The sequence below is a fragment of the Macaca mulatta genome, chromosome 3 (genome assembly GCF_049350105.2).
Source record: "Macaca mulatta isolate MMU2019108-1 chromosome 3, T2T-MMU8v2.0, whole genome shotgun sequence".
Lineage (NCBI taxonomy): Eukaryota > Metazoa > Chordata > Mammalia > Primates > Cercopithecidae > Macaca > Macaca mulatta.
Window position 1 is genome coordinate 197362694 of NC_133408.1, and position 22978 is coordinate 197385671.

Below are 22978 nucleotides of genomic sequence, written 5' to 3' on the forward strand. Positions count from 1 at the left end.
ACGCTGGGTATGGCACCTCTCTGCTCTATCACGACGCTTAGAAGCTAGAACGCTGGGTATGGCACCTCTCTGCTCTGTCTATCACGATGCTAAGAAACCAGAACACACCCCTAACTCTGGATACAACTGAGAAGGCTGTAGCCACGCATCTGCCTTTATCCAGATTATTTTTCTTCCAAACTTTTGAGTTTTGCTTTTTGGTGATTATCACTCTTCTTTGGAAAAAAACATGGCTTTATTAATTTGAATAAAATGCAAACACTTCTCAAGATATCAGAAATTAGATTTTGAAGTACATCAAAATGCCACCCATCTATGAGGGGTGTGTATCTGCACTGTAATCTGTTCATTTCCTTTAAATTTTGTTTTGAGATATTTCCATTTGGCTTAAAAGGTTTTAATTCCACTATCTGTCATCACGTGCGTTAAATGCAAGTGCAGGGGAGAGATTTTGTAAATGCTATTAGATTTCTGTAATCAAACTCTACTTTATATTCCAGAGTCAGGGATTAGAAGAATTTTAAATACATTTTAAAAATCAGAACCGTCAAATTCAGGCTTAACACTGAATAAGGCAACTCAAATTAGAAAAAAAGTCATTAGCTTTTAAATAATTTCTTAACTTGTACCCCTTTCTCCCATTTTCACCACCGCAAATCTACTCCAAATATACAAACCTCCTTCCCTCTCCCGGGGGCAGCCTCCCGACGGAGACGGGCAGGGATGAAGCGGGAGGCACAGACGCTGGGCTTGAGGGCCTGCTGGGCACGACGTCCATGGAGTCAAGAGCTCGAGAAGAACTCTCTTTTGAAATGTAAAATGGCCACGTGGAGAAGGATGGCGCTCCAGGAGCTGGTCTCCAGCATTTAGTGGAACGAGGGAATATCTGGAGATGGCCAGGAAGACAGGCAGGTCAGGGTGGATGAGCTCCTTGTGGCCAGATTGTAACCAGTGGGTAAAATAAACATTACTCTAGGGTTTCATCATTTTCGGTCCCAGGGATGATGGAGCCTCTGCCCCGGGAATGGCAAGGTCCATCCTCTGCTCACTCAGGGGCCACAGAGGACACAGGTCGGACGTGGATGGAAGCAGAGGCGTGGTGCCGTGCAGGTGAGCTCCTGCTCCTGCCCTCGGCCCCCACGGTCCCCCGCAGGAAGCCCATCAGCCCAAGTCTAGGCAGAACCTCCCTGCCCACACATGAGATGGGTGGGCATCGGGGGTGGGCACAGGCCAATTCTTTCTAGAGTTAAATAGTCCACTTCACAGATAATCTGAGCAGCAATTCAGATTTCCATGCATTGAATCAATCTACTTCCTAGACAGAGCTTCACAAGGAAAAGTGATGCCATTTCCAATAAGAGATGAGAAAACCTAGGGGGAGAAACAGGCTCTGGCAGGAAGCTCAAGAGCCCTGCGTGGTCCACATTAAGTGTGAGTCTCCCCTGCGGATCTCCCAGGAGAGAAACGGAGGCGGCCTGTGGCCACACACGTCTGTTGCTCAGTGAACGGGTCAGGGCTGGAGACACGGTGAAGCTGGGGATCATCACCAAACACATGATATAAAAAGCCAGGGCCCAGGTGAGTTCCCTGCAGGAGAGAGCACGGGCAGAAAGGAGGAGGGACCCAGGCCCTGGAGGGTCCGAGCTGTAGAACTGACAGAGGAGGAGCTGGTCGACGTGAAGGGAAGAGATGGCGGTCGCCCGAGTGAGTGCAGAAAGCAATGCAGGTGACGGCCGGGTTCTGCCTTCAGGAAACGACGGGCCTTATTCCTCGATGCAGCTCCAGCTCCACCTGGGATGGGAGCTCTGCGATGGAAGGTTTGTCTGTTTTGTTCACTGCTGTAGTTTCAGTTCTTAAAACCTGCCTGACATGTATAAATATCCAGGAATGAGCGAACGAACAGCCCACTAAACAGAGGCTGAGCAGGGACCCTCAGACACGCACATCGAAATCCCACATGACACACGGCATCGGCTCTGAGGAGCACGAAGCCACGAGCACAGGAAGAAAGGGGATCTCCAGATTCCAACACGGAACGGAGCCATCGAAACCAGGCGTGACCGGGAGCTGCTGCTCAAGTGGCTCTTGGACATTTGGAACCTTTCCTTGGATCCCAGTGTGTGGAAGCCGAGAGCTGGGGGGTGAGTTCCGACAGCCACAGCCCATGCGGCCTTGGGGTGGATGGAGATGGGGGCTCCACATGAGGCCCAGGACCTTGAGGACCTGCCTCCCTCAAGACTGAAGCCCAGGAACACACCACCCACCAGCTGGGGAAGTGGGGAGGGGGCGGAACCCCAGGCCTGTGCACATGCCAGAGCAAGGTCCACACGTCACTGAATGGCGCAGAAACTCCCAGGGGGACAATTGACACGACAGTGGATCCGCTGGGACACTGAGGGCAAAACTTCTTATCCAGAAACTCTCACATAGAAATTCACACTTCAGTATCATCAATCCCTGCTGAAGGTAAGCTCACAATTCTAAAGAAAGACTTCATCAACCACGAAAGAGGACAGACCCGCAGGAGGCGTTCAGCAGACGTGATGAGCAGGAGTTGTAGAAACCTAAGACTAGGAAACAGCCGGAGGGTGTGGATGAGACTGTAAAATAAGTAGGTTTAAAATGACTGAAAAGATAAAAGATGGTATCGAACACATAATCAAAGTAGAAGGTAAAAGAACAGATTTGATAAATTACTAAATAAAAAGTTTTCCTAAGTGAAAAATACAGTAACCAAGAGAAAAGTACCCAACATTTGGGTTTTACAACAGATTAGACACAGAGGAGGAGGGAACGTGGGAAACAATTTCAGGAAATAATCCGTCATGTAGCATCGAGGGAGGGAGAGGCGAAGGCGTGACAGAGGGTGCTGAGACACGGTGGACGGAGCCAGAAGGTCCAACCCCTGCCTAATCCAAATGCTGTGGGGGCGTCAGGACCACGGTGAGAATGACAGTGAATGTTTACGAGTGCTCACTCGTCCGCACTCCGCCACCCAGAAACCTGCACACAACCCGGTGGTGCGGGTTCTGTGATGACCCCCGTTTGACAACAGAGGAAGGAGAGTCACAGGGTGAGCACAGAGACCACGGTAGGCCACCGTGAAACAGATGGCGAGGGGCGGCTCTGCAGAGTCAAGAAAGGGCCTGAGTGAAAGGAAGCACCAAGTACAGCACAAAACCCAGATTCCCCAATCCAAGCGGGGAGTGCCTGGACATCACAGGTGTCCACCGGAGGACGGGAGGAGCTGGGAGGACCAAACTCAGATCCCCTGATACAAGCGGGGAGTGCCTGGACATCACAGGCACCCAGCAGAGGATGGGAGGAGCTGGGAGGACAAAACTCAGATTCCCTGATCCAAGCGGGGAGTGCCTGGACATCACAGGTGCTCAGCGGAGGATGGGAGGAGCTGGGAGGACCAAACTCAGATCCCCTGATCCAAGCGGGGAGTGCCTGGACATCACAGGTACCCAGCGGAGGATGGGAGGAGCTGGGAGGACCAAACTCAGATCCCCTGATCCAAGCGGGGAGTGCCCGGACATCACAGGTACCCAGCGGAGGATGGGAGGAGCTGGGAGGACCAAACTCAGATCCCCTGATCCAAGCGGGGAGTGCCTGGACATCACAGGTACCCAGCGGAGGATGGGAGGAACTGGGAGGACCAAACTCAGATCCCCTGATCCAAGCGGGGAGTGCCCGGACATCACAAGTACCCAGCAGAGGACAGGAAGAGCTGGGAGGATGAAACCCAGATGCCCCGATCCAAGCGGGGAGTGCCTGGAAATCACAGGTGCTCAGCAGAGGACGGGAGGAGCTGGGAGGACTAAACTCCCCCAATCCAAGCGGGGAGTGCCCAGACATCACAGGTGCTCAGCGGAGGATGGGAGGAGCTGGGAGGCTACAGCCACAGGTCCAGGCCCTGTGGCTCCTCCAGTATGGGAAGGGCAGCTCTGTCCTGAAAGGGTGGCCGTGGAGGTGCTGTCCTCCAGGCCCAAGTGTGTGTGGGAAGGAGCTCCGTCCTGAGTGGGCGGCCAGGGAGGTGCTATCCCCCCGGCTCATGTGTGCGTGGACAATAACATCTGACCTTCCATGCTTAAGAGGCAAAGTGTGGCGAGGCACACGGCAGAAGCCACTTGGGCTGGAGCTGCCCAGTCAGTGGCTCTGCCTGTCACCACGTCCTGCCGCTTTCCTGGAGTGGCCAGAGTCCAGGTTTCAATGAGGAAGGTGTGTCTGGACACCAGGCACCACACTGGTCACCTCCCAGATGAACCCCAGAGTCTCCCATTCCCCGTCCCCCACCCCTGCCCCTCCAGCCCTCTCCGGGCAGAGCCTCCTTCATGTTCACAGGACCCACCTCCCTGCCCACCACAGCCGCTTCTCACGGGGCCTAAATATTCCACAGTTCAGCAGATGGTCCCAGCCTCGACGTGTTCTCTGACCAGATTACAGAGACAGCTCTAACCTGAGTCCATCTAGATTTGTCCCTAATTCCTGGACACCATTTTCCCTGTAGGAATGACTTAGCACCAAACACCACCCCACGTGATGAGCTCAGAGGGAGAGGAAAGGCAGGAGGACACCACAGCTCCTTCCACATGTAGGAGACACACAGCCGCTGGTGTGACACGGGGTCACAGCCGCCCCCCACTGACTCCACCTCGAGGCCACTTGGCCCCTCTGCATCAGTCACTGCACCTTCTGTGGGATGCAGGTGGCTCTCGGCAGCCCCCCCGACTCTTGGCTTCTTTCTCACCCTTTGCTGGGTGCTAAAGACACAGTAAGCTTCTGGGAAAGACCAGGGCATCACCGGCTGCCCAACACCTCGTTCATCCAGCACGAGCCAGGAAGGCATCAAGAAACACCGAGAACAGGAGCACCTGTCGGGCCGTGAGGCCGGTTTCCATCGGTCACTGGCTGCTGTCCTCTCCCACACCCTGCCCGTCATTTAACCGAGAGGTAGACATTTTCCAAGCCCTTCAGGCTATCCTTAAGCAGGCACTGCATGGGAAGCGCAAGAACCTCTGTTTGGGAAGAGCGGCCAATTAAGCAGCTTCTTATTTCAAGAGCCCGAGTCTCGAGTCTCGGGCCTGGTGAGGACGAGATTTCCCCACAGAAGCGGCCTGTCTTTAAGTGGCTCCGCAGAGGGCGGTTCTGCTGTGTAGCAAGCACACTCATAAATAAGCGCTCCTTCACAGTTAATTATCTCTAATGGCGAGTGCTGTGAAACCCAAAATCTCAAATGCAAGAGCGCAGATTGGTTTCGGTCCGCACTGACTTACGAGTGGCCACACGCCATTCCTCAGAGGAGGCGCGTCCGCGCTCTGTGTGCAGTTCATTAAGTTGTCATGTGAGGGGACGGTGCCCGCGGCTCTGGCTGCTGGCGGAGCCTGGCCGACGCCTCTCTGACACCAGCATGGTGGGGTTTGGACACACGGGGGCTTGATAGATTTTCAATGATATTATGGAAGCATTTCCCGTTTTATATCACCTCTCCCAAATATACGTCCTTCGATATTGAAGATACAAGCATGTCCCACTGCATCCCAGGAGGAAAGAGGAATCCCTCTAGCCCATATTCATTTTCACACACTTAGCAACTACAAAACAGCTGAAGAGGGGAGGAAGTGCACGTTTTCTGAAGGCTTCTCTGTTCTTCTTAGCCATTAATGCTTTTTCTTGTGGGGATACTAAATTACGACTTCAAAGGCCCTAAGACATCATTGAACTCTCCAGGCACATTTTGTCCCCGTTTCCCACCCACAGAGGATGCTCCTGCCGCAGCCCACTGGTCCTCCCCGGAAAACAGGACCTCGGCTGAATTAACCTGCAGGTCCAGCCTCTGTTCTCACGGTGCTCACCAGCACCCAGACAGCATCGCCGATCTCAGAGCAGACGGCACCCCTCCCGTTACTCACCGACCCGACTCCGGTTTGAAGAATTTTCAGTCCAGAGGTTTCCTCCAGTTTGTCTTTGTTGTCAACTGTTAGGAAAAATCAGAAAGCACAGGGGTCAGGTTGGAAAGGTCCTCAGTCTCCGGGCACCTCTGAGCATTTTTCTCCATTGAAAAATTCAATTACCGACTGCTTGACCCATCTACCTTAATGGAAGGGTCACGAACAGGCACAGAATTAGAACCTGAACGAGGCTCCATTTTCCCACTGACCACTGGGTCCCCCTCGGGCCAGCTCAACTGTGCGTCTTTGGTTCCATCTAGAAAGGGATGTCCCACCAGGACCCCAGGACTACTGTGAATCACTGATGAGAAATATGTAGACACGCTCTGCAAACTGCAACGTCTTATTTTAAAATTACGTAATCGTTCGTAGCTGTATAATTACTGGGAAATATGTGTCATTAACCAGCATTAGGTGTTGATAAAAAGACTCCCCAGAAGGCCAAGCCGAGCGTGTGTATTTCTGTCATCAGCCCCACCAGCTACTCTGCGGCCTCTTGTTCATGCCCTGACAGGAACATCCTATAATAATTTAGCTCTCATAAAAGCCTCACCCTGGTTTTCTCCTGATATAGAATGAGGAAGACGTTCAGAGAACGAATTGCACTCGATGGCAAACCACGGGAAATGAGCTCTGGAAACAATTAGCAGATGGAAATGAACCCTCAGTAATCCCAGCACCAACACAGCAAACCCACCTGCCTCACTTCACGGAGAGGACGGGTGTCACAAGGCAATTGACCTTGGCTTACGACTCTGTGGAAATACGCGTTTGCATAAAGCCTTTGTCGCTTTGGAGATGAAAACCAGAAAAAAACGGAATTTCACTGCAAACCCTACCAACGAAGAGACCTTGCGATTGTGATTAACACAGGATGAGAAGCAGGAAAATATCAATTACTCTCACCCCTTATTGTAGCACCCCCGTGTTAATCTGGGGTAATGAAATTATTCCTTTCGGAGGGACGCAAACGAGATCCTGTCACAGCCTGCCCTTCCCACCTTTGCGGCCTCTCCATTGTCTTACGGAAAGTTTTTCCCTTCGAGCAAATGCATATTATTTTTTACATGTAAGTAATTACCTACTGCGCTGAAAGAACGAGGCAGACAGAAAACTGTGCTAAAGCAAAGCTCCTTTAAAGCTTTAGGATGGGGTGGGAACCCAGGGGAGGGAAGGGGAGGACACGGACGTAAGCCTTGGGTGGCAAGAGAGCTGTAAGGTCATCAGTGCTGTTGTCCTCCTGCAAACAGAGGAGACATCTGACTGATCGGCAAGCTTCCCTCAGGTGGGTAATAGCGGACTCTTTTAAGCAGGCTCAGGAACAGAAAGTGAATACAAAAGCAACCTGAGAACCACCCCGGTCACTGCTGCAGAACAGTCACTGATGTCAGGGTCAGGAATGGAAGCCCAGCCCATAGTAATGAGAAAAATCCAATCCACAGGGGAACAACCTTTTCCTATGAAGGGCAGGTAGCAACTGGGTCAGGCTCGGCAGGCCCACGGCTCCGTCTTAGCTACTCAGCCCTGCCTTGCAGTGTGGAGGCAGCTGCAGGCCACGCCTAAGTGAATGGTCGTGGCTGTGTTCCAATAAAACTTTATTTACAACAGCAGACAGTGGGTCTGATTTGACCTGCAGGCTGTGGTTGCCAAGAGGTTGCCCGGCCCTAGTCCATTCTCCACACTGCCCAGGGTGTCACGAGCCGTCAGTCTAACGGCGTCTGTCCATCCTTGGACTCAACATCCAGACCTCTGGTTCCAAATCCAGACCTTTCAGTGGTCCTTCAAAGCCTTTCAGTGGTGTCCCCTGCAAGCACGGAGAACTTGCCTTGCTGGCCCTGAGGTCCAGGTGACTCTCCTTGTCCAGATATTGGGCTTTTCAGCACATTTCAGGCGTTCTCTGTCCCCTGCCAGGATGCTCTGAGCTCCTCAGTCTGACAAGAACACAGTCCTCTTTCCAGGCAGCTCAGGCCCCACATGTGCTCAGAGACACCCCCTTCTTCACCATCCTCAGCACGGCCCTGTGTGTCTCACAGCTCATGGTGTGCAGGCTGCCTGTCCCATGCACAACAGGATTGTGAACTGCCGCACTGGGTAATTTCTGCTGTGTAAATGCTCCCATCGCGGCCGGCTTCTGCGCTCATGTGAAACTACTAAAGGGAATGGGTAGAGACGCTGTCTCAGTCCGTTTGTGTTGCTGTAAAGGAACACCCGAGGCTGGGCAATGTACAAGCAAAAGAGGTTTCTTTGGCTCACGGTACTGCAGGCTGCACAAGAAGCATGGTACAGGTGTCTGCGTCTGAGGATGCCCCAGGCTACTTCCACCTGCAGTGGAAGGTGAAGGGAGCCGTGCAGTGTGCAGAGCTCACATGGGGAGAGAGGAAGCAGGAGGGGGCGAGGGAGGGCCAGGCTCTCGTTAACAGTCAGGTCTCACAGGAGTGAAGAGAGAAGAAGTCGCTGACCTCCACCCCGGGAGGGCATGAATCCATTCAGGAGGGATCCGCCCAGCCCCATGCGCCCCTCCCCCATTATCCAAAGGCCTCCCACCAGGCTGTGCCTCCAACCTGGGGACCGAATTCCAACATGAGGCAGGGCGGGGTCGAACCTACCAGACGCAGAGTCGCACATGGGGAGTGAATTTCAAACCGAGGCACGGCAGGACCGAACCAAGCAGACGCAGAGTCACACATGGGGACTGAATTTCAACATGAGGCACGGCGGGGCCGAACCAAGCAGACGCAGAGTCACACATGGGGTGTGAATTTCAACATGAGGCACGGCGGGGCCGAACCAACCAGACACCCAATCACACATGGGGAGTGAATTTCAACATGAGGCACGGCGGGGCCGAACCAACCAGACGCCCAATCACACATGGGGAGTGAATTTCAAACCGAGGCACGGCAGGACCGAACCAAGCAGACGCAGAGTCACACATGGGGAGTGAATTTCAACATGAGGCACGGTGGGTCTGAACCAACCAGACGCCCAATCACACATGGGGAGTGAATTTCAACATGAGGCACAGCGGGGCGAACCAACCAGACGCCCAATCACACATGGGGAGTGAATTTCAACATGAGGCACGGCGGGGCCGAACCAACCAGACGCCCAATCACACATGGGGAGTGAATTTCAACATGAGGCACGGCGGGGCCGAACCAACCAGACGCCCAATCACACATGGGGAGTGAATTTCAACATGAGGCACGGCGGGGCCGAACCAACCAGACGCCCAATCACACATGGGGAGTGAATTTCAACATGAGGCACGGCGGGGCCGAACCAAGCAGACGCCCAGTCACACATGGGGAGTGAATTTCAACATGAGGCACGGCGGGGCGAACCAAGCAGACGCAGACCTGCAGGTGCACAGGAAAGAGTTCCCACCATGCAGACACGGAGGACAGAAATAATCTCAAGGGCGCTGATGACACGAAAATGTAGAAAACCAGTTATAAAATGGTGAGCTTGAGTATTGATCGCCTCTGCTCTTAAAACAGTTTATTTAAGTGTGTTTTTATCATTCAGTGTTTCACAATGGCTGTATGAATAACGGGCTCACAAAATTCCTGAAAAAGTAAAACTAGTTCTGTCGAGTGGATGCAAACGGTCCCCCGCGCTGCTGGCACAGTGCTTTGTTTATTCCCCAAGTGGGCCTTCCTGTCCGTGTTTCCTTGGTTCTGAAATGCACATTTCCCCCAGCTGAAGTGGGGTGGCAGCATGGGCCAGTGCAGTGATGACTCTCGGCAATTCCCGCTGCCCTGAATAGGCAGCGCAGCAAGGCGCATCCTTGGAGGCCTTGGGGAGGGAATGAGTCCTTGTTTCTGCCTGAGCACTTTCTACTGGGGCCTCCCAAGACGCCAGGAACACGCGGCAGCAGAACTTCCAGAAAGGCCGTCGGCTGTGGCCAACAGTAACTCAGAGGATGATCTTCTTGGCTACAGTGGAATGCTCATGAGAAATGCTGTGTGGCCAGCCTGGAGAGCACATGTGGACCAGCCAGCGGCGGCCTGGAGAGCACGTGGAAATCAACCCTGCTGCGGCCTGGAGAGCAGGTGGGGACCAGCCCTGCGGAGGCCTGGAGAGCAGGTGGGGACCAGCCCTGCGGAGGCCTGGAGAGCACGTGGGGACCAGTATCGTGCTGTGGAGACGCTCAGTGGAGGGGCTCTGAGTGTGACGTGTCAGGATTCTTTAACCCGTTGATCGCTAAAACTCCTTTTAGATGCCCATGCAAGAGTGAGGCTGATAAATGAGTCTGAGAGATTGTTCAATAAATACAAAATCATCTGAGGTGATTCCAAAGCATGTGCTGTGGTTCAGTGGCACCGTCTGCTCTTCACTGGACCTGAGCTGAGAAATGGTTTCCAAGTCAGTGAAACAGGCATCGTGGTGAGTTCCAGGCAGAGCTGCCTCCCGAGCTGACTGTGAGCCTCTCGAGGACAGGCAAGGTTCTTCAGGGTCTGTGACTGCACTTTGATGCTTAGGGGCCTGTGTTCTTTCTTCAACAAATGCATCCACGCTGCTGCAAAGGACACGATTTGGGGCCACCATCCTAAGCAAATTAATGCAGAAGCAGAGAGCCACACGCCGCCACACGCACTCACATGGAAGTGGGGACCAGACATCAGAGAGCCACACGCCGCCACACGCACTCACATGGAACTGGGGACCAGACATCAGAGAGCCACACGCCACCACACGCTGTCACACAGAAGCGGGAACCAGACATCATCAGAGACCCACACGCAGCCACACGCACTCACATGGAAGCGGGAACCAGACATCATCAGAGAGCCACACGCCACCACATGCTCTCACATGGAAGTGGGGACCAGACATCATCAGAGAGCCACATGCCGCCACATACTCTTACACGGAAGTGGGGACCAGACATCAGAGAGCCACACGCCACCACACGCACTCACATGGAAGTGGGGACCAGACATCAGAGAGCCACACGCCACCACACGCACTCACATGGAAGTGGGGACCAGACATCAGAGAGCCACACGCCACCACACGCACTCACATGGAAGTGGGGACCAGACATCAGAGAGCCACACGCCACCACACGCGCTCACATGGAAGTGGGGACCAGACATCAGAGAGCCACATGCCACCACACGCACTCACATGGAAGTGGGGACCAGACATCAGAGAGCCACACGCCACCACATGCGCTCACATGGAAGTGGGGACCAGACATCGTCAGAGAGCCACACGCCACCACATGCACTCACATGAAGTGGGGACCAGACATCGGGTACTTACAGCTGTAGAGATGGAACAACAGACACCGGGGAATGTAAGAGGGAATGTGAGAGGCAGCGAGAGGGAGGCGGGAGGAAAGGGCTGAAACTCCCTCTGGGGGACGTGCTCACTACCTGTGTGACGGGAGCAAGTGTACCCCAAACCTCAGCATCACCAGTATGCCCAGATCACAAGCCTGCACATGTACTCCCGGAATCTAAAATAACAGCTGAAAATTAAATTTACAGATAAGTAAACAAATGTGCCACCGACAACCCTCCTAGCACGCCCCTGGTGCTGCCTGGCAAGCCTCTCAAAACTGACCCCGGGCCTTTTAAACTTTAGTTCAGTCCGTTTAAATCAGCAATTGAAGCAAACAACCTGAATTAATTATTATTATTATTTTTTAAGTACTGAAAGGTTTTAAGAGAGTACAAGGGACAGTTTCATTCTCAAGCTAATCTGAGACCGCAGTGTAAGTCAAAATCGAAGTCACAGAGTAAAGTAATTGAAAAGTAATGAAGCTGGCAGTGGCTACGTTCCTGCCACACGCCAAGTGCCGGAGCCAGCGCTTCCCACACTTCGATCCGTCTCCCCGTCCAGGCTGTGGATTCCCATGCACACTTCCCCCGCAGCTGTGAGGACCACGTGGGAGCCTCTGAGCCAGCGTGGCCCAGGTCTCAGCACCCAGCAAGCGACGAATCCACGGCCCTCGTGGTGGCAGCTGTTTTGCTGCATGTGTTGTGACCGGGCCACCGTCATTCCTAAGGAGAAGGTATCTGCTCCGTGTCTGAGACTGCAGTGTGCTCTGGTCTCCGGCGCCATTAACTCGCCGATCAGTGTTTCTGCTTGTGTTCTGAACGTCAAACATCAGCTGGAGCATCGCTCGACGACTCCGCTCCGGGTGACGCAGCTATCAAGGTCTTCCCCCAACAGCGGAATCGCTGTGGCCCCCCAACAGCACCCACAGCAACAGCATAAAGGTCACCAGGATTCTCCTGATTTCTTCTGTTTCCCAGGAGAGGGTCTGTTCCTTCCCCACAGGCCGGTTCCTTCGCAGGAGGAGTGAGGGCTCCGCAGGCTGCTTCTTTCTCAGCGCCCACAGGCTCCCGGTGTCACTGCTCCCTTCCCGAGGCCTCGCACACCGTCTGCTGAGTGATGCCGCCCAGCGCTGTGCTGGGCACTGACATGCAACCTGCCAGTTCACGTCAAGAAACTCCACCATCCTCTGGAAAGCCCGACAGTGCCCTGAGCAGGTGCCGGGGAGTCTCAGAAAACACACAATCCGGTCCCAGAGTCCCCAGAGTCCAGCTTCTTGCCAGGGAAATCTCTTTGGAGACTGCCGAGTGCTTTCGGGGGTGTCTGTGTGTTCCCTTGGCGCTGTGGAAGGAGGCAGCGTCTGTGGGGCATCAGCTGACTTCATGGGGTCCTGTGTTCCGGCCCCTTTCGGCGATGCCTGTCCTCACTAGTTCACTTTCTGACTTTGAGATTTCTCGCTGGCAGAGAGAACTGAAACACAGAGAGGCTGCCGTTCCCTCCTCCTGCGCCGTGAACGCTGCACAAGGCAGCCTCTGCGGCACAGGCCTGTGGTTTGTCGCTTCAGATTTTTTTTTTAACCTCAAATATGCCTAAAAGGAAAAACAATGCCTCGTGGTCCCCAGCATCCTGTGGGTCTCAGGCCACCCTGGACACCTCTCGACGTTATTCCTGCATCCTTGACGCCGTACCGGATTTCCCTAAACGGCCGCGTGGATTCCCTTTTCCACTCTGTTGGTGGAACTGGGACACGTGTTGACCTCAGATCCTGACACATCTGCACTGGGGAGTCCGCCGTCCTCTGACGGGACTTCTGCCCACACATGTCTAACCGAGGACTCACACCCACTCCTTTTAAGTATAGAGTAAATGCCTGCTGATTCTCAGTGTTCTTCTGTTCCTTTTTATGAACTCCATGACAACACAGCCAAGTTTTAAGTCTCTGCTAACCATGTTGAAGGAGGAAAAAAAGAAAAAGCCTGCTTCAGCCAGATGTCCATCAAATGCCAGGTCTGAGTTACGTTTTGAGCCGAGCTCTGGGCCTCCCGAGTCTGTCAGGCCAGGGCGTGGAGACAGTTGGAGAAGCTGCCTTAATAAAGGCACAGAACAACAGAGAAAGCCCGTTTTTATCTTCATGGGAGACAAAAAGGGTTTCCAAACACAAAAAAGAAGTCCTTTAAAATTAAATTCACTAGATGAAGGATATGCAAATTACCTGAAGAAGCGGAACCCTATAATGTTCTCAAAATTCCGCAATAGCCTATTTAATGAGTATTTTAATTTATCAGACTAATTCTTTGCACTTGACAATTTATGCAGCATTCCATATAATTAAGCTGCTACAGTGGAATAATTTTGCCTACTCTCTTTATCCTCGTTATTTTAACCTGAAAGAATGTGCAGAGGTCTCTTCTCTAACCTAATTACAATGGGGATCGCTTAATGGCTTTGCTCCATTAGAAGGCTGGGGGCAGGGAGAGCCCCCGGGCCCAGGGTGAAGCTGCACCTGGGGCCTGGCTAGCTTTCTGGACAGCACCACTGGCTTCCTTAGGAAGGGTCCTCCTCCCTGATGGGGTGGAGCCTGCTTTCTGGCCGAGCTGAAAGGACACCCCCAGGGTAAGAGCTGCCTCCTGTGCCACAGCCACCCTGAACAAGCTGCCTCAACGCTGCCACCTTCCACCCAGGGCCCCCGTGCAGGGGGTCAGCATCTCCGGGTAATTTGGGGACCTCTGAGGACTCTGCCCCTGCCCTGAGGTCAGCCTTCCCGAAACTGGAAGCCACCGGTCAGGATTCCCCGTGCATGTCAGCAAGGTGCCCAGCCGAGGGCTTTCCTTAAAGTGGGTGTCATTCCTGGGAAGAGGAAGGGGAATGAGCTTTGAAGGAAGCTGACTCAGTGATCGGAGCTCGGACCCCAGCCCGCACCTCCTTTCCTTTTTGGGTATCCCAGGTGGCCACAGAGCCGCTGGGAGTGCACAGGCCTCCTGGGCCCGGGCGAGCTGCCCTGTCGCAGACTGACAGGAGGCCCACCTGGGCGCAGGGCTGATCACAATTCCTGTAAAGGAATCTTTTAAAAATAAGCAATGTCCGTGCTTTCCTATTTCAGCCCATTCTCTTTCCCCATGTCGTTTTCTGAAAAGAACTCTAGCAGGGCCATACGTGAGGCCCACGAGGGTCCCCACCTTCCCTTGGAGTGGCTGCTCCCAGACTGGGCTCTCTCAGTGCTAATAGGTTGTCTATGAAAAAATGGGGTCTTTATTCATACCAGGTTGAGAAACACCCTGCTGGTCGCTCAGGCCAAACCTAAAAACTCCTAAAAAAAATTAAAAAATTGCGAACCTTCTCAAAGCCTTTCACTCACTACTGTACGCTGTGAACCTTTCACGCACCCTCTGGGCACTGGGGCACATGTTGCTCTCCTAGGACCATGGGTGGCATGGAGGATGGGTTGGGGGCCGAGGGAGACCTTAGAGAGGGGCGGGGTAGGCAGGGTCCACGTGTCCTGAGCCCCTCTAGACTGGGGGCTCGCCAGGGTCTGAAGCTTCCTGGAGAAGGCCCCGCTCTAAATTTCTTTGGTTCTGGGATCTCTAACATGTCTTAACATCAAACACACGCAGTGACGCTTCCTCAGTCTTCATTTCAGAACCAAAGACTCTCACTCAGCAAATCCTGAGATCCCGAGATCCTGACAACCTGACACCTGTTGGAAAGGTCTGGAAGCCGCCATGGAAGCTGTCACTCGGCCCCATGGGACACTGGGCTGTGGAAGGTGTGCCCCCAAGGGTGGTACGTCTCCGAGGGTGGAGAGGCTGGCCCCAGAGGCAGGTGCAGGTTGGGGGGTGGGGTCCTCACCACAGCTGGAGGGAGGTGCACGGGGAGGGGTCCTGAAGGGATGGCGGCCACCCAGGACCCCCCACAGCAGGTTTTCCTGTACAGGTGAGAGAACCTTTCTGTGGAGAGGCCCCTGCCTCACTCAGAGTGCTGTCCCAACACCGTCACCTGCAAGAACCTTCTGGAGGATGCGCCGTAGCCGGGCCATGTACAGCTCCTTTTTGTTGGGCTGTGATGGTGGCTGGAGGCAGGTCCCATCCGGCGCACAGCCCTGGCCTTCTGCAGCCCTCTCGGCAGCCAGCCCTGCTCCTTGGAAGTGGTTCTCAGCCAAAGGCCTGCTCCTGTGTGAGCAAGATGCCTTGGGAGCGGGAGGGAGCTGGGGTGCATTTACGTGTGTTTAATCTCAGTCCCACCACGGCACACGGCGCCCAGGGTCCTCGGCTGACCCTACACCTCCTCGGCCCCCAAAGCTCGTCCTTCCCCAAACCCTTGGGGAGGAGACAAGGGTCACAGTGTGGCTGGTGATGGTGGGAGCAGGAACCAGTGTTTTATGCTCAGATCTGTGCTGAAATCACTTTGGACAGCCGAGGGGGCGGGAGAATGAAACATAAAACAGCCTTCAAGGTGGGTGTGACAGCATCTGGGGCACTCTGTGACCAAGCAGTGGGGCCCGAGGGTAAGAATGTGGGCTCGGAGAGGACCAGGCCAAAGCTCTGTGCAGCCACTGGCCAGCCAGGCACCACGGGAACATCCACCCCTGTATGTGGGGTGTCCTGGGTGGCAACATCTCCCTGACCCATGTGTGGCGTGTCCCCGGCTGGGCCTCAGGCTTCTCTTTTCCACCCTCTTCTGCCTCCATGCACTGTGTTTAGTCCTCAGGCCCTGACTGGCATCTGTTCGATGATCAGAGCTGTTTTCTTTCCTCAGGCCCCATCCTTTCTGCAGATCTGATATTCCCACCTGTCTTCTTGCTGCTTCTACCAGGATGTCCAGTGGTGTCTCCACCCAAATTCCTGACCTCACCGACTTCCCCAAGCCTGTCTGTCCCCTATGTCCCCAGCCGGCCAGTAGCTCAGGCCCACAGCCGCAGAGCCGCCTTCATCCTCCTCGGACACAGCACAGCGCGCCTGGTGAAGCCGGCAGGTTCTGGCCTCAGGGCACACACGGGACCTGCCGGTGTCTCCACGAGCCCAGGTGGGTCCAGCAACTCATTCTCTGCTCTGGATCTTGCAGAGACCCCAATTGTGCTGGCTGGCTGGCTCTTCCATCCACGGTGCCGGGCCAGGCCTGGGAGGGGCCGCGCAGGCCGAGCCTGGACGATGTCCCCTGCACCCAGCACTTCTGCCACGCGAGCCGTGAAAGGGCCTCCACCCCTGCAGCCTGCCTTCCGTGGAAGCCACGTGTTACGTGAGGCCTTTCGCGCCCAGGAACAGGGAGGTTTGAAGAGCGGAAGCGCTTAGGCAGGAGAAAACACAAATTAATGAATATGTCAAATCCTGCTGCTCAGGTTGCAGAAAAGCCAACATTCTGCATAAAGAAGTATTCGTTCCTGGCAGTGCCAGGCACCCACTCTGGCATTTCTTTACACGTCGGCTCACAGCTCTGGAGGTGCACGGACAAACGTGGAGGCGCCCGCAGCACCTCACAATCCCTTTCACCTTTCCACGTCAGTCTAGACAGGACATACACGACTCACGCTACCAGCTCATGACATCAGCAACCGCAGGGATCTCAGAGCCAGAACTGCAAATGGCAAATGTCTTATTCTTATAAAAATATGGGCTACAATTTGATTAAATTGTCAAAAAATACAATTTAAAATTCAGCTTTATTTAAATACTTTTGATTGAAAATTTTGATATTTTTTGAATTATATTTGGCTTTAGAATATTTTTGAAGAAAAATGACTTTGGAAGCATAATTTTAGTTTACAATTTTAAATGCATTTTTATTTTTAATGAAAATACTTTACATTTTGTACCCCATGTGCAATTACAGTTGAATCATTTCTGTCTAAAACACTCCAACTTTATGAAGATCGTAATTAAACAATCTAGTGATTTCATGAAACGAGGGGAATAAAATGCATTTACAAATAAATATATAATAATTTACAAAATTATGTATGTCATTAATTTATTACTCAGCCAAACCTTACCAGCCCATTGAGAGAGAATATCACTACTCACAGGCTTGTAATCCAATCTACTGTCTTTTTCATTGGATTAATTTGCAGAAATAAAAACAATAGCTTTATATACATCATTTAAATAATTTTTTCACTATGAACATACGTTTTTCAAAGGATGAAGCATTTTTTTAACAGCTAATGAGCCTCACATAGACTTTTAAATGTTCAGAAGCCCAGTATGGAACGCCACTTGCCCTCTGGCCTTGGACTCCTCGACAGCTGGACAGGGGCTGAGTCTACACAGAGTGGGGAGGGAGGGTGCTGGCCATTCACACACACTCACACCTCTCCTCAAAGCCCTGCGCTGGCCCGTCTCACCCAGAGTGAGGTCTACAGTCCCGGCCACAGACACAGGGCCCTTCAGAACCTGGCCCTTGGCTGCCACCCTGATATCACCTCCAACAGCTCCCTCACCCCTGTTCAGCCACTCCAGCCCCTTCAGCGTGGGATGCCCTGGCCAGCGCCTGCCTCAGGGCCTTTGTACCTGCTGTTTGTTCCTGAGCCTCAAATGCCCGCCTGCAGCCATTGGCATGGTCCTCCTGTTCTCACCCAACGTCGGGCCCTCACCCCATCACCTGCCTGTCCCCTCATCCAGCTTCATTCTTTCCCAAAACATTTATCACCCTCTGACATAATGCACGCTTGTTTATCATCCATTTTTTCTCTAGAATATCGGTTCCACAAAGCAAGGATTTGCCCTAGTGCTTAGAACACTGCCCAGCACCTAGGAGGACCTCAACGATGATCTGTTGAGGGAATGAATAAGTGACTTGTAGGAAGCATGGGCAAATTAATCCCTAGTGGCAGCGTTCAAGCGTTACTCTCTCTAGGATGATCACGCCACCGGTGTTACCTCTATTACTAAGGCCAGTGGTGGCACTGGTGGTGCAGGGCGGGAGTTTCCTATACCTTCCACACCCATAGTTTTAGTTTTGAACCAAAGAGCCAACGATACAAGCATATCTGAGGATTCTTGACTTGCAGTCTCATAATTCTCTCCAACATGGGCTGCCAGCCACGAGCACGGGTGCAGGATCACGCACGTATGCCGTGGGAACACGCGCAGGATCACGCACGGACGCCGTGGGAACGGGCTCAGGATCACGCACGGACGCCGTGGGAACGGGCTCAGGATCACGCACGGACGCCGTGGGAACGGGCTCAGGATCACGCACGGACGCCGTGGGAACGGGCTCAGGATCACGCACGGACGCCGTGGGAACGGGCTCAGGATCACGCACGGACGCCGTGGGAACGGGCTCAGGATCACGCACGGACGCCGTGGGAACGGGCTCAGGATCACGCAGCGGTGGGAACGGGCTCAGGATCACACACGTACACCGTGGGAACGGGCTCAGGATCACACACGGACGCCGTGGGAACGGGCTCAGGATCACACACGGACGCCGTGGGAACGGGCTCAGGATCACACACGGACGCCGTGGGAACGGGCTCAGGATCACACACGGACGCCGTGGGAACGGGCTCAGGATCACACACGTACACCCTTCTGCACAGCTGGTGGAGGCTTCCTCTTTCCCACATGGTGCGGTGTAGGTTTGTATGCAAAGCAAACCCATTCATAGCTGACTGTGTCAAAACACAGCCAGAAAGATGCCATGCGGCAGGGCACGTGTGTGTGTGTGTGGGTGTGTGTGTGCGCGCGCACGCGCACGCGCCTGCGATTGGCCCAGCAGCCGGAGCACGTTCCTGTAATGTGTTGTGATCCACTGCGCAGCAACAACACAAAACACAAGGAAATGTTTTGATGTTAATCATTTGACATCAAGTCATCTGAAAGTAGCATGTTGCCCCAATGTTTGGATGTTTAATTTTGCTAACTGTCAGAAGGAATTAAAATAACCCTGGAACATAACTGCTTTCCTGACAATTATTTACTAAAACCAGAGATACCGTTTAAAGCTTAATTCCCAGAGAGGGAGAAGAGAAGGGGGGTGCCCTTGCCCGTGCCTGTGCTGGAAGTGGGCTGTTCATCATCGTCTCTTTCCTCCTTTGGTGGTGAGGCCAAAGGTGCTGCGGCTCAGGAAGCCAAGAGGAGGCGATCGATGAAGAAGAGCAGTTTCCGTGCCATCGTGAACGGGGGCTGATGCCTGACCACTCGAAGGAAGAGAGGAGGCAAGATGCCGTGCCCACAAGAACCACCCCATTGAGAAACGTCTGCGTGGTGACTGGACTTGCAACGTAGTGATCTCTGGGATGAAAAGATGCCCCTTTAGAAATTTACCACGATGCAAAGACACTCATTTCTACCTCAACAGCCAGGGACCCACCCTGCTTAGTATAGAAATAGCAAGGACATTTAGGGAGATAAACTACATGTGCACCTACTGACGTGTGTGTAACGTTCAGCGTTCTATTAAACATGCATATCACGGGCTCCTGGAAATGACTCCTCTCGCCAACTCAGATGACCTCTTGAAAGTTAGAAGTTTTGGGGTTAATTTGTAATTCAAATTAATATTTTATTTTATATTCCATTAAATATTAGGAAGATAACAAAGAATATTATAAAATATGTGTGGGTGCCAAAGAATAATAAGACAGGAAACACCCAGGATACCTGCCACTCCAAAGAGAGATAAAACATTAAAATTATCTTTGATATTCTCTGTGAGCTCTTCTTGGTCCTATCAAAGCTAATAATTCTCATGAATTCTGGGTGCATAGTTTCTTTATGTAGACTTTTTTTTCACCTATGTGTGTATCCCTAAACAAAATACTGCATAAGATGACATAACAACATACATGTTCTGTGATATGCCTTCCGTCTTTTGCTAACCCTGTGTTCTGAGACTCAGATTCGGTTTTGCATGTCAGGGTGGCTCATGCATTTTCATTGCTGTGTGACTGCATTCTATACATACGGAGCATCATGCTTTATTTTTCCAATCACGTACCCAGTCTGGTGGGAAACTGGGTTCTTATTTTTCCCTCCACATCTGAAACAGTGTAGCCATGAACATTCTCACAAGTCTCTGGGCACATGTAGAGAATTTTCTCCAGTACAACCACTAAGACATAGATGTCCCAAAGTGATTCTATCAATTTACACTCCTGTCACCAACACACAGAGTTCCTAGTGCTCTGTAAGCTCTTTGGTTTAAGCTGTTAAACACTGTGCCGATTTGGTAGATTTACGTTGTATCTCCTTGGGCTTTCAATGTGCGTGACTCTGATCAGTTTGTGCATCTTTGTGTATGTTTGTTCATCGTTCATGCTTCCTCTTATATGAAATTTTGTTTTGCCCATTTTTCTACTGGGTTATTTGTCTTTTTCTTACTGCTTTGTAGATGTTCTTCAAACATTCTGGATACCAAAACTTTGTCAGTTATGTGGGCTTCAACTATCATATCTCAGTTTGTGGCTTGGCTTTTTAAAGTTCCTGATTTTAATACAGTCTAATTTATCATTTTCTTTAAGGTTCGCATTTCTGGCATCTTGTTGAAAAAATTCTCCTTTAGCTCAAGATCATAAAGATATAATTCTGTTTTTTTTCCTAAAAGATTTTTGTCCTTCACATGTAAGTCTGACATTGAAGAACTGATTCTTGTATGTGATTCAAGGTAGAGGTCATTTCATTTTTTTCTCATTGAATACCCCATTTCCCCACCAGTTTCATGTAAAGGCCATCCTTCCCACTGATCTGTATTGTCAACCCCATTATCAATCAGTTCTGTTCCTGGCCCAGGTGTCTCTCCCTGTACAGATCCATGTGATCTTTCTTACTTTAGTGTAAGTAGTTTATACTGTCTACACAAGAAGGCAGGTGTTGACTCTTTGTACTTACTAATACATTTTAGAATCAGCTTGTCACATTTGTAAATAAATAGTTTCTGGGATTTTTGTTAAAATTTTATTGAATCTAGAAGTTTGATTGTTATTAATAGCATAATTATTCCCAATCTGTGAACATGTAAATCTCATATTTATTCAGGTCTTCAACATCTTTCAAGTTTTATAATTTTCCCCATAAAAGTCTTATATATTTAAAATATGTATATATTCCTGAGACTTTAAATTTTGATGCTATTTTAAATGAATATCATTTCTAAATAACATTTTCTAACTTTTTTTCCTAAATATACAAATACAGCTGACTTTTGCACGATTTCACATACAGCAGCCTTCCTAAACTATCTAATTCCATTAGTTTACCTGGATCTTCTTCCTTCTCTTCTGAGTGAATAATGAGGCTGTCTGTGAATAATGACAGTCTTGCCCCTTCCCTCCCTAGTGCACCCTTTCTCTCTCCTTCCTGCTTCACTGCCTGCTAAGTGGATCCTCCTGCAAATGCTTGTGAGGGCGAGAGCCCACATCCTTGTCTTATTTCTGGTGCTCCAAGAGAGCATTTCTAATGTTTGGCTGGGAAGCATGATATTTCTGTAGGGTCTTTAAAAAATCAAAAGAAGAACAAACTACTCTTACTTTATTCAACATTTTTATTATGAATGAATTTAATGTTTAGCAAATGTTTTTTACCTGTACCTACTGATATAATAATTTTTTTTCATTTATTAGTGTGATAGACTACATTAATTACAGCTTTAACTGTTCATATTTTAAAAATCAATTGCTGGATTTAATTTGCTATTATTTGGTTTAGTTTTTACACTTATGTTTTTGAGGAAATTTGTCTCTAATTGCCATTCCCTGTACTGTAATTACGAGTTTTGGCATCAAGATTATACTAACCTTATGAGCTGTGTAGTCTGGGATGTTATGTGTATGAGTGCATGTGTTGAATATATGGAACAACTTGTTTATAAAATATGTGTACCTGATATTGTCTTTGTGGGAAGACTTTTAACTATTAACTCAATCTCTTCCTTGGCTACAGGGCTATTGGAGTTTTTCATTCTGGTATTTTGGTCATGCTACCTAACATTTCAAATATACAGCCATAAATTGTTCATGATGACCCCCTGTTATCCTTTTATATGCCAAAGCATCTACATTAGCATTCCAATTTCAATTCTCAATTGTTTATTATTCCCTCCTCTCTTTGTAAAAATCACTTATGACAGAGGAGGTTTCTCAATTTTGTAATTTTTTTTTTTTTTAAAACACAAAAAATTTTGCTTTCTAAACAGACAGATTCTCTCTCTGTCTTTGAGATTCTGCAACTTCACTGTCGCGAATCGAGGTGTGGAAACTTTTTCACTCCATAGGCTTCTGAAATCTGAGTACTGGTGTCTTACATCCGTGGTGGAAATTTTTCTGCCACTGTATCTTCAAATATTGCCTCTGGAGCGCTCTGCTGGAATGCTTATGAACCGTATGTAAGATTCCAACTCTGCCAGAACACTTATGAATCATAGGTAATATTCTAACTCTGCTGGAACGCTCATGGATCATGTGTAAGATGTGTAAGATGATCCTTGACAGTGATACAGTGTGCCTCTTCCCCAGTAATGGTTTTCCCATTATAGTTGGCTCTCAATGTAGCTACTTTTTTTTTTTATTAGTATTTGCTTATGAACTCCATAGGCTTCTGGAACACTTATGAACCGTGTATAAGAGCCTCCTACTCTGTTGGAGCACTTATGAACTGCATTTAAGATTCTCCTACTCTGCTGGAAGGCGTATGCGTTGTAGGTAAGATTCTCCTGCTCTGCCCTCTATGGCTCCTACCCTTACTTTAATATTTTCAATTTGTCTCTGTGGGCTGCATTCCAGAAAATTTCTTAGTTCTATCTTT

General features: G+C 50.8%; 1 protein-coding gene across 3 annotated transcripts in view; it reads right to left on the reverse strand.

Moving 5' to 3' along the window:
* The window catches only part of PTPRN2 (protein tyrosine phosphatase receptor type N2), a 1015036-nt gene that overhangs the window by 354339 nt on the left and 637719 nt on the right, over window positions 1-22978 (reverse strand). For all 3 annotated transcript variants that reach the window (XM_028846528.2, XM_015135381.3, XM_077997823.1), the window contains one exon: window positions 5916-5980. In XM_028846528.2, the coding sequence (XP_028702361.2) occupies window positions 5916-5980 (65 nt within the window). The remainder of the gene's footprint in view (window positions 1-5915; window positions 5981-22978) is intronic.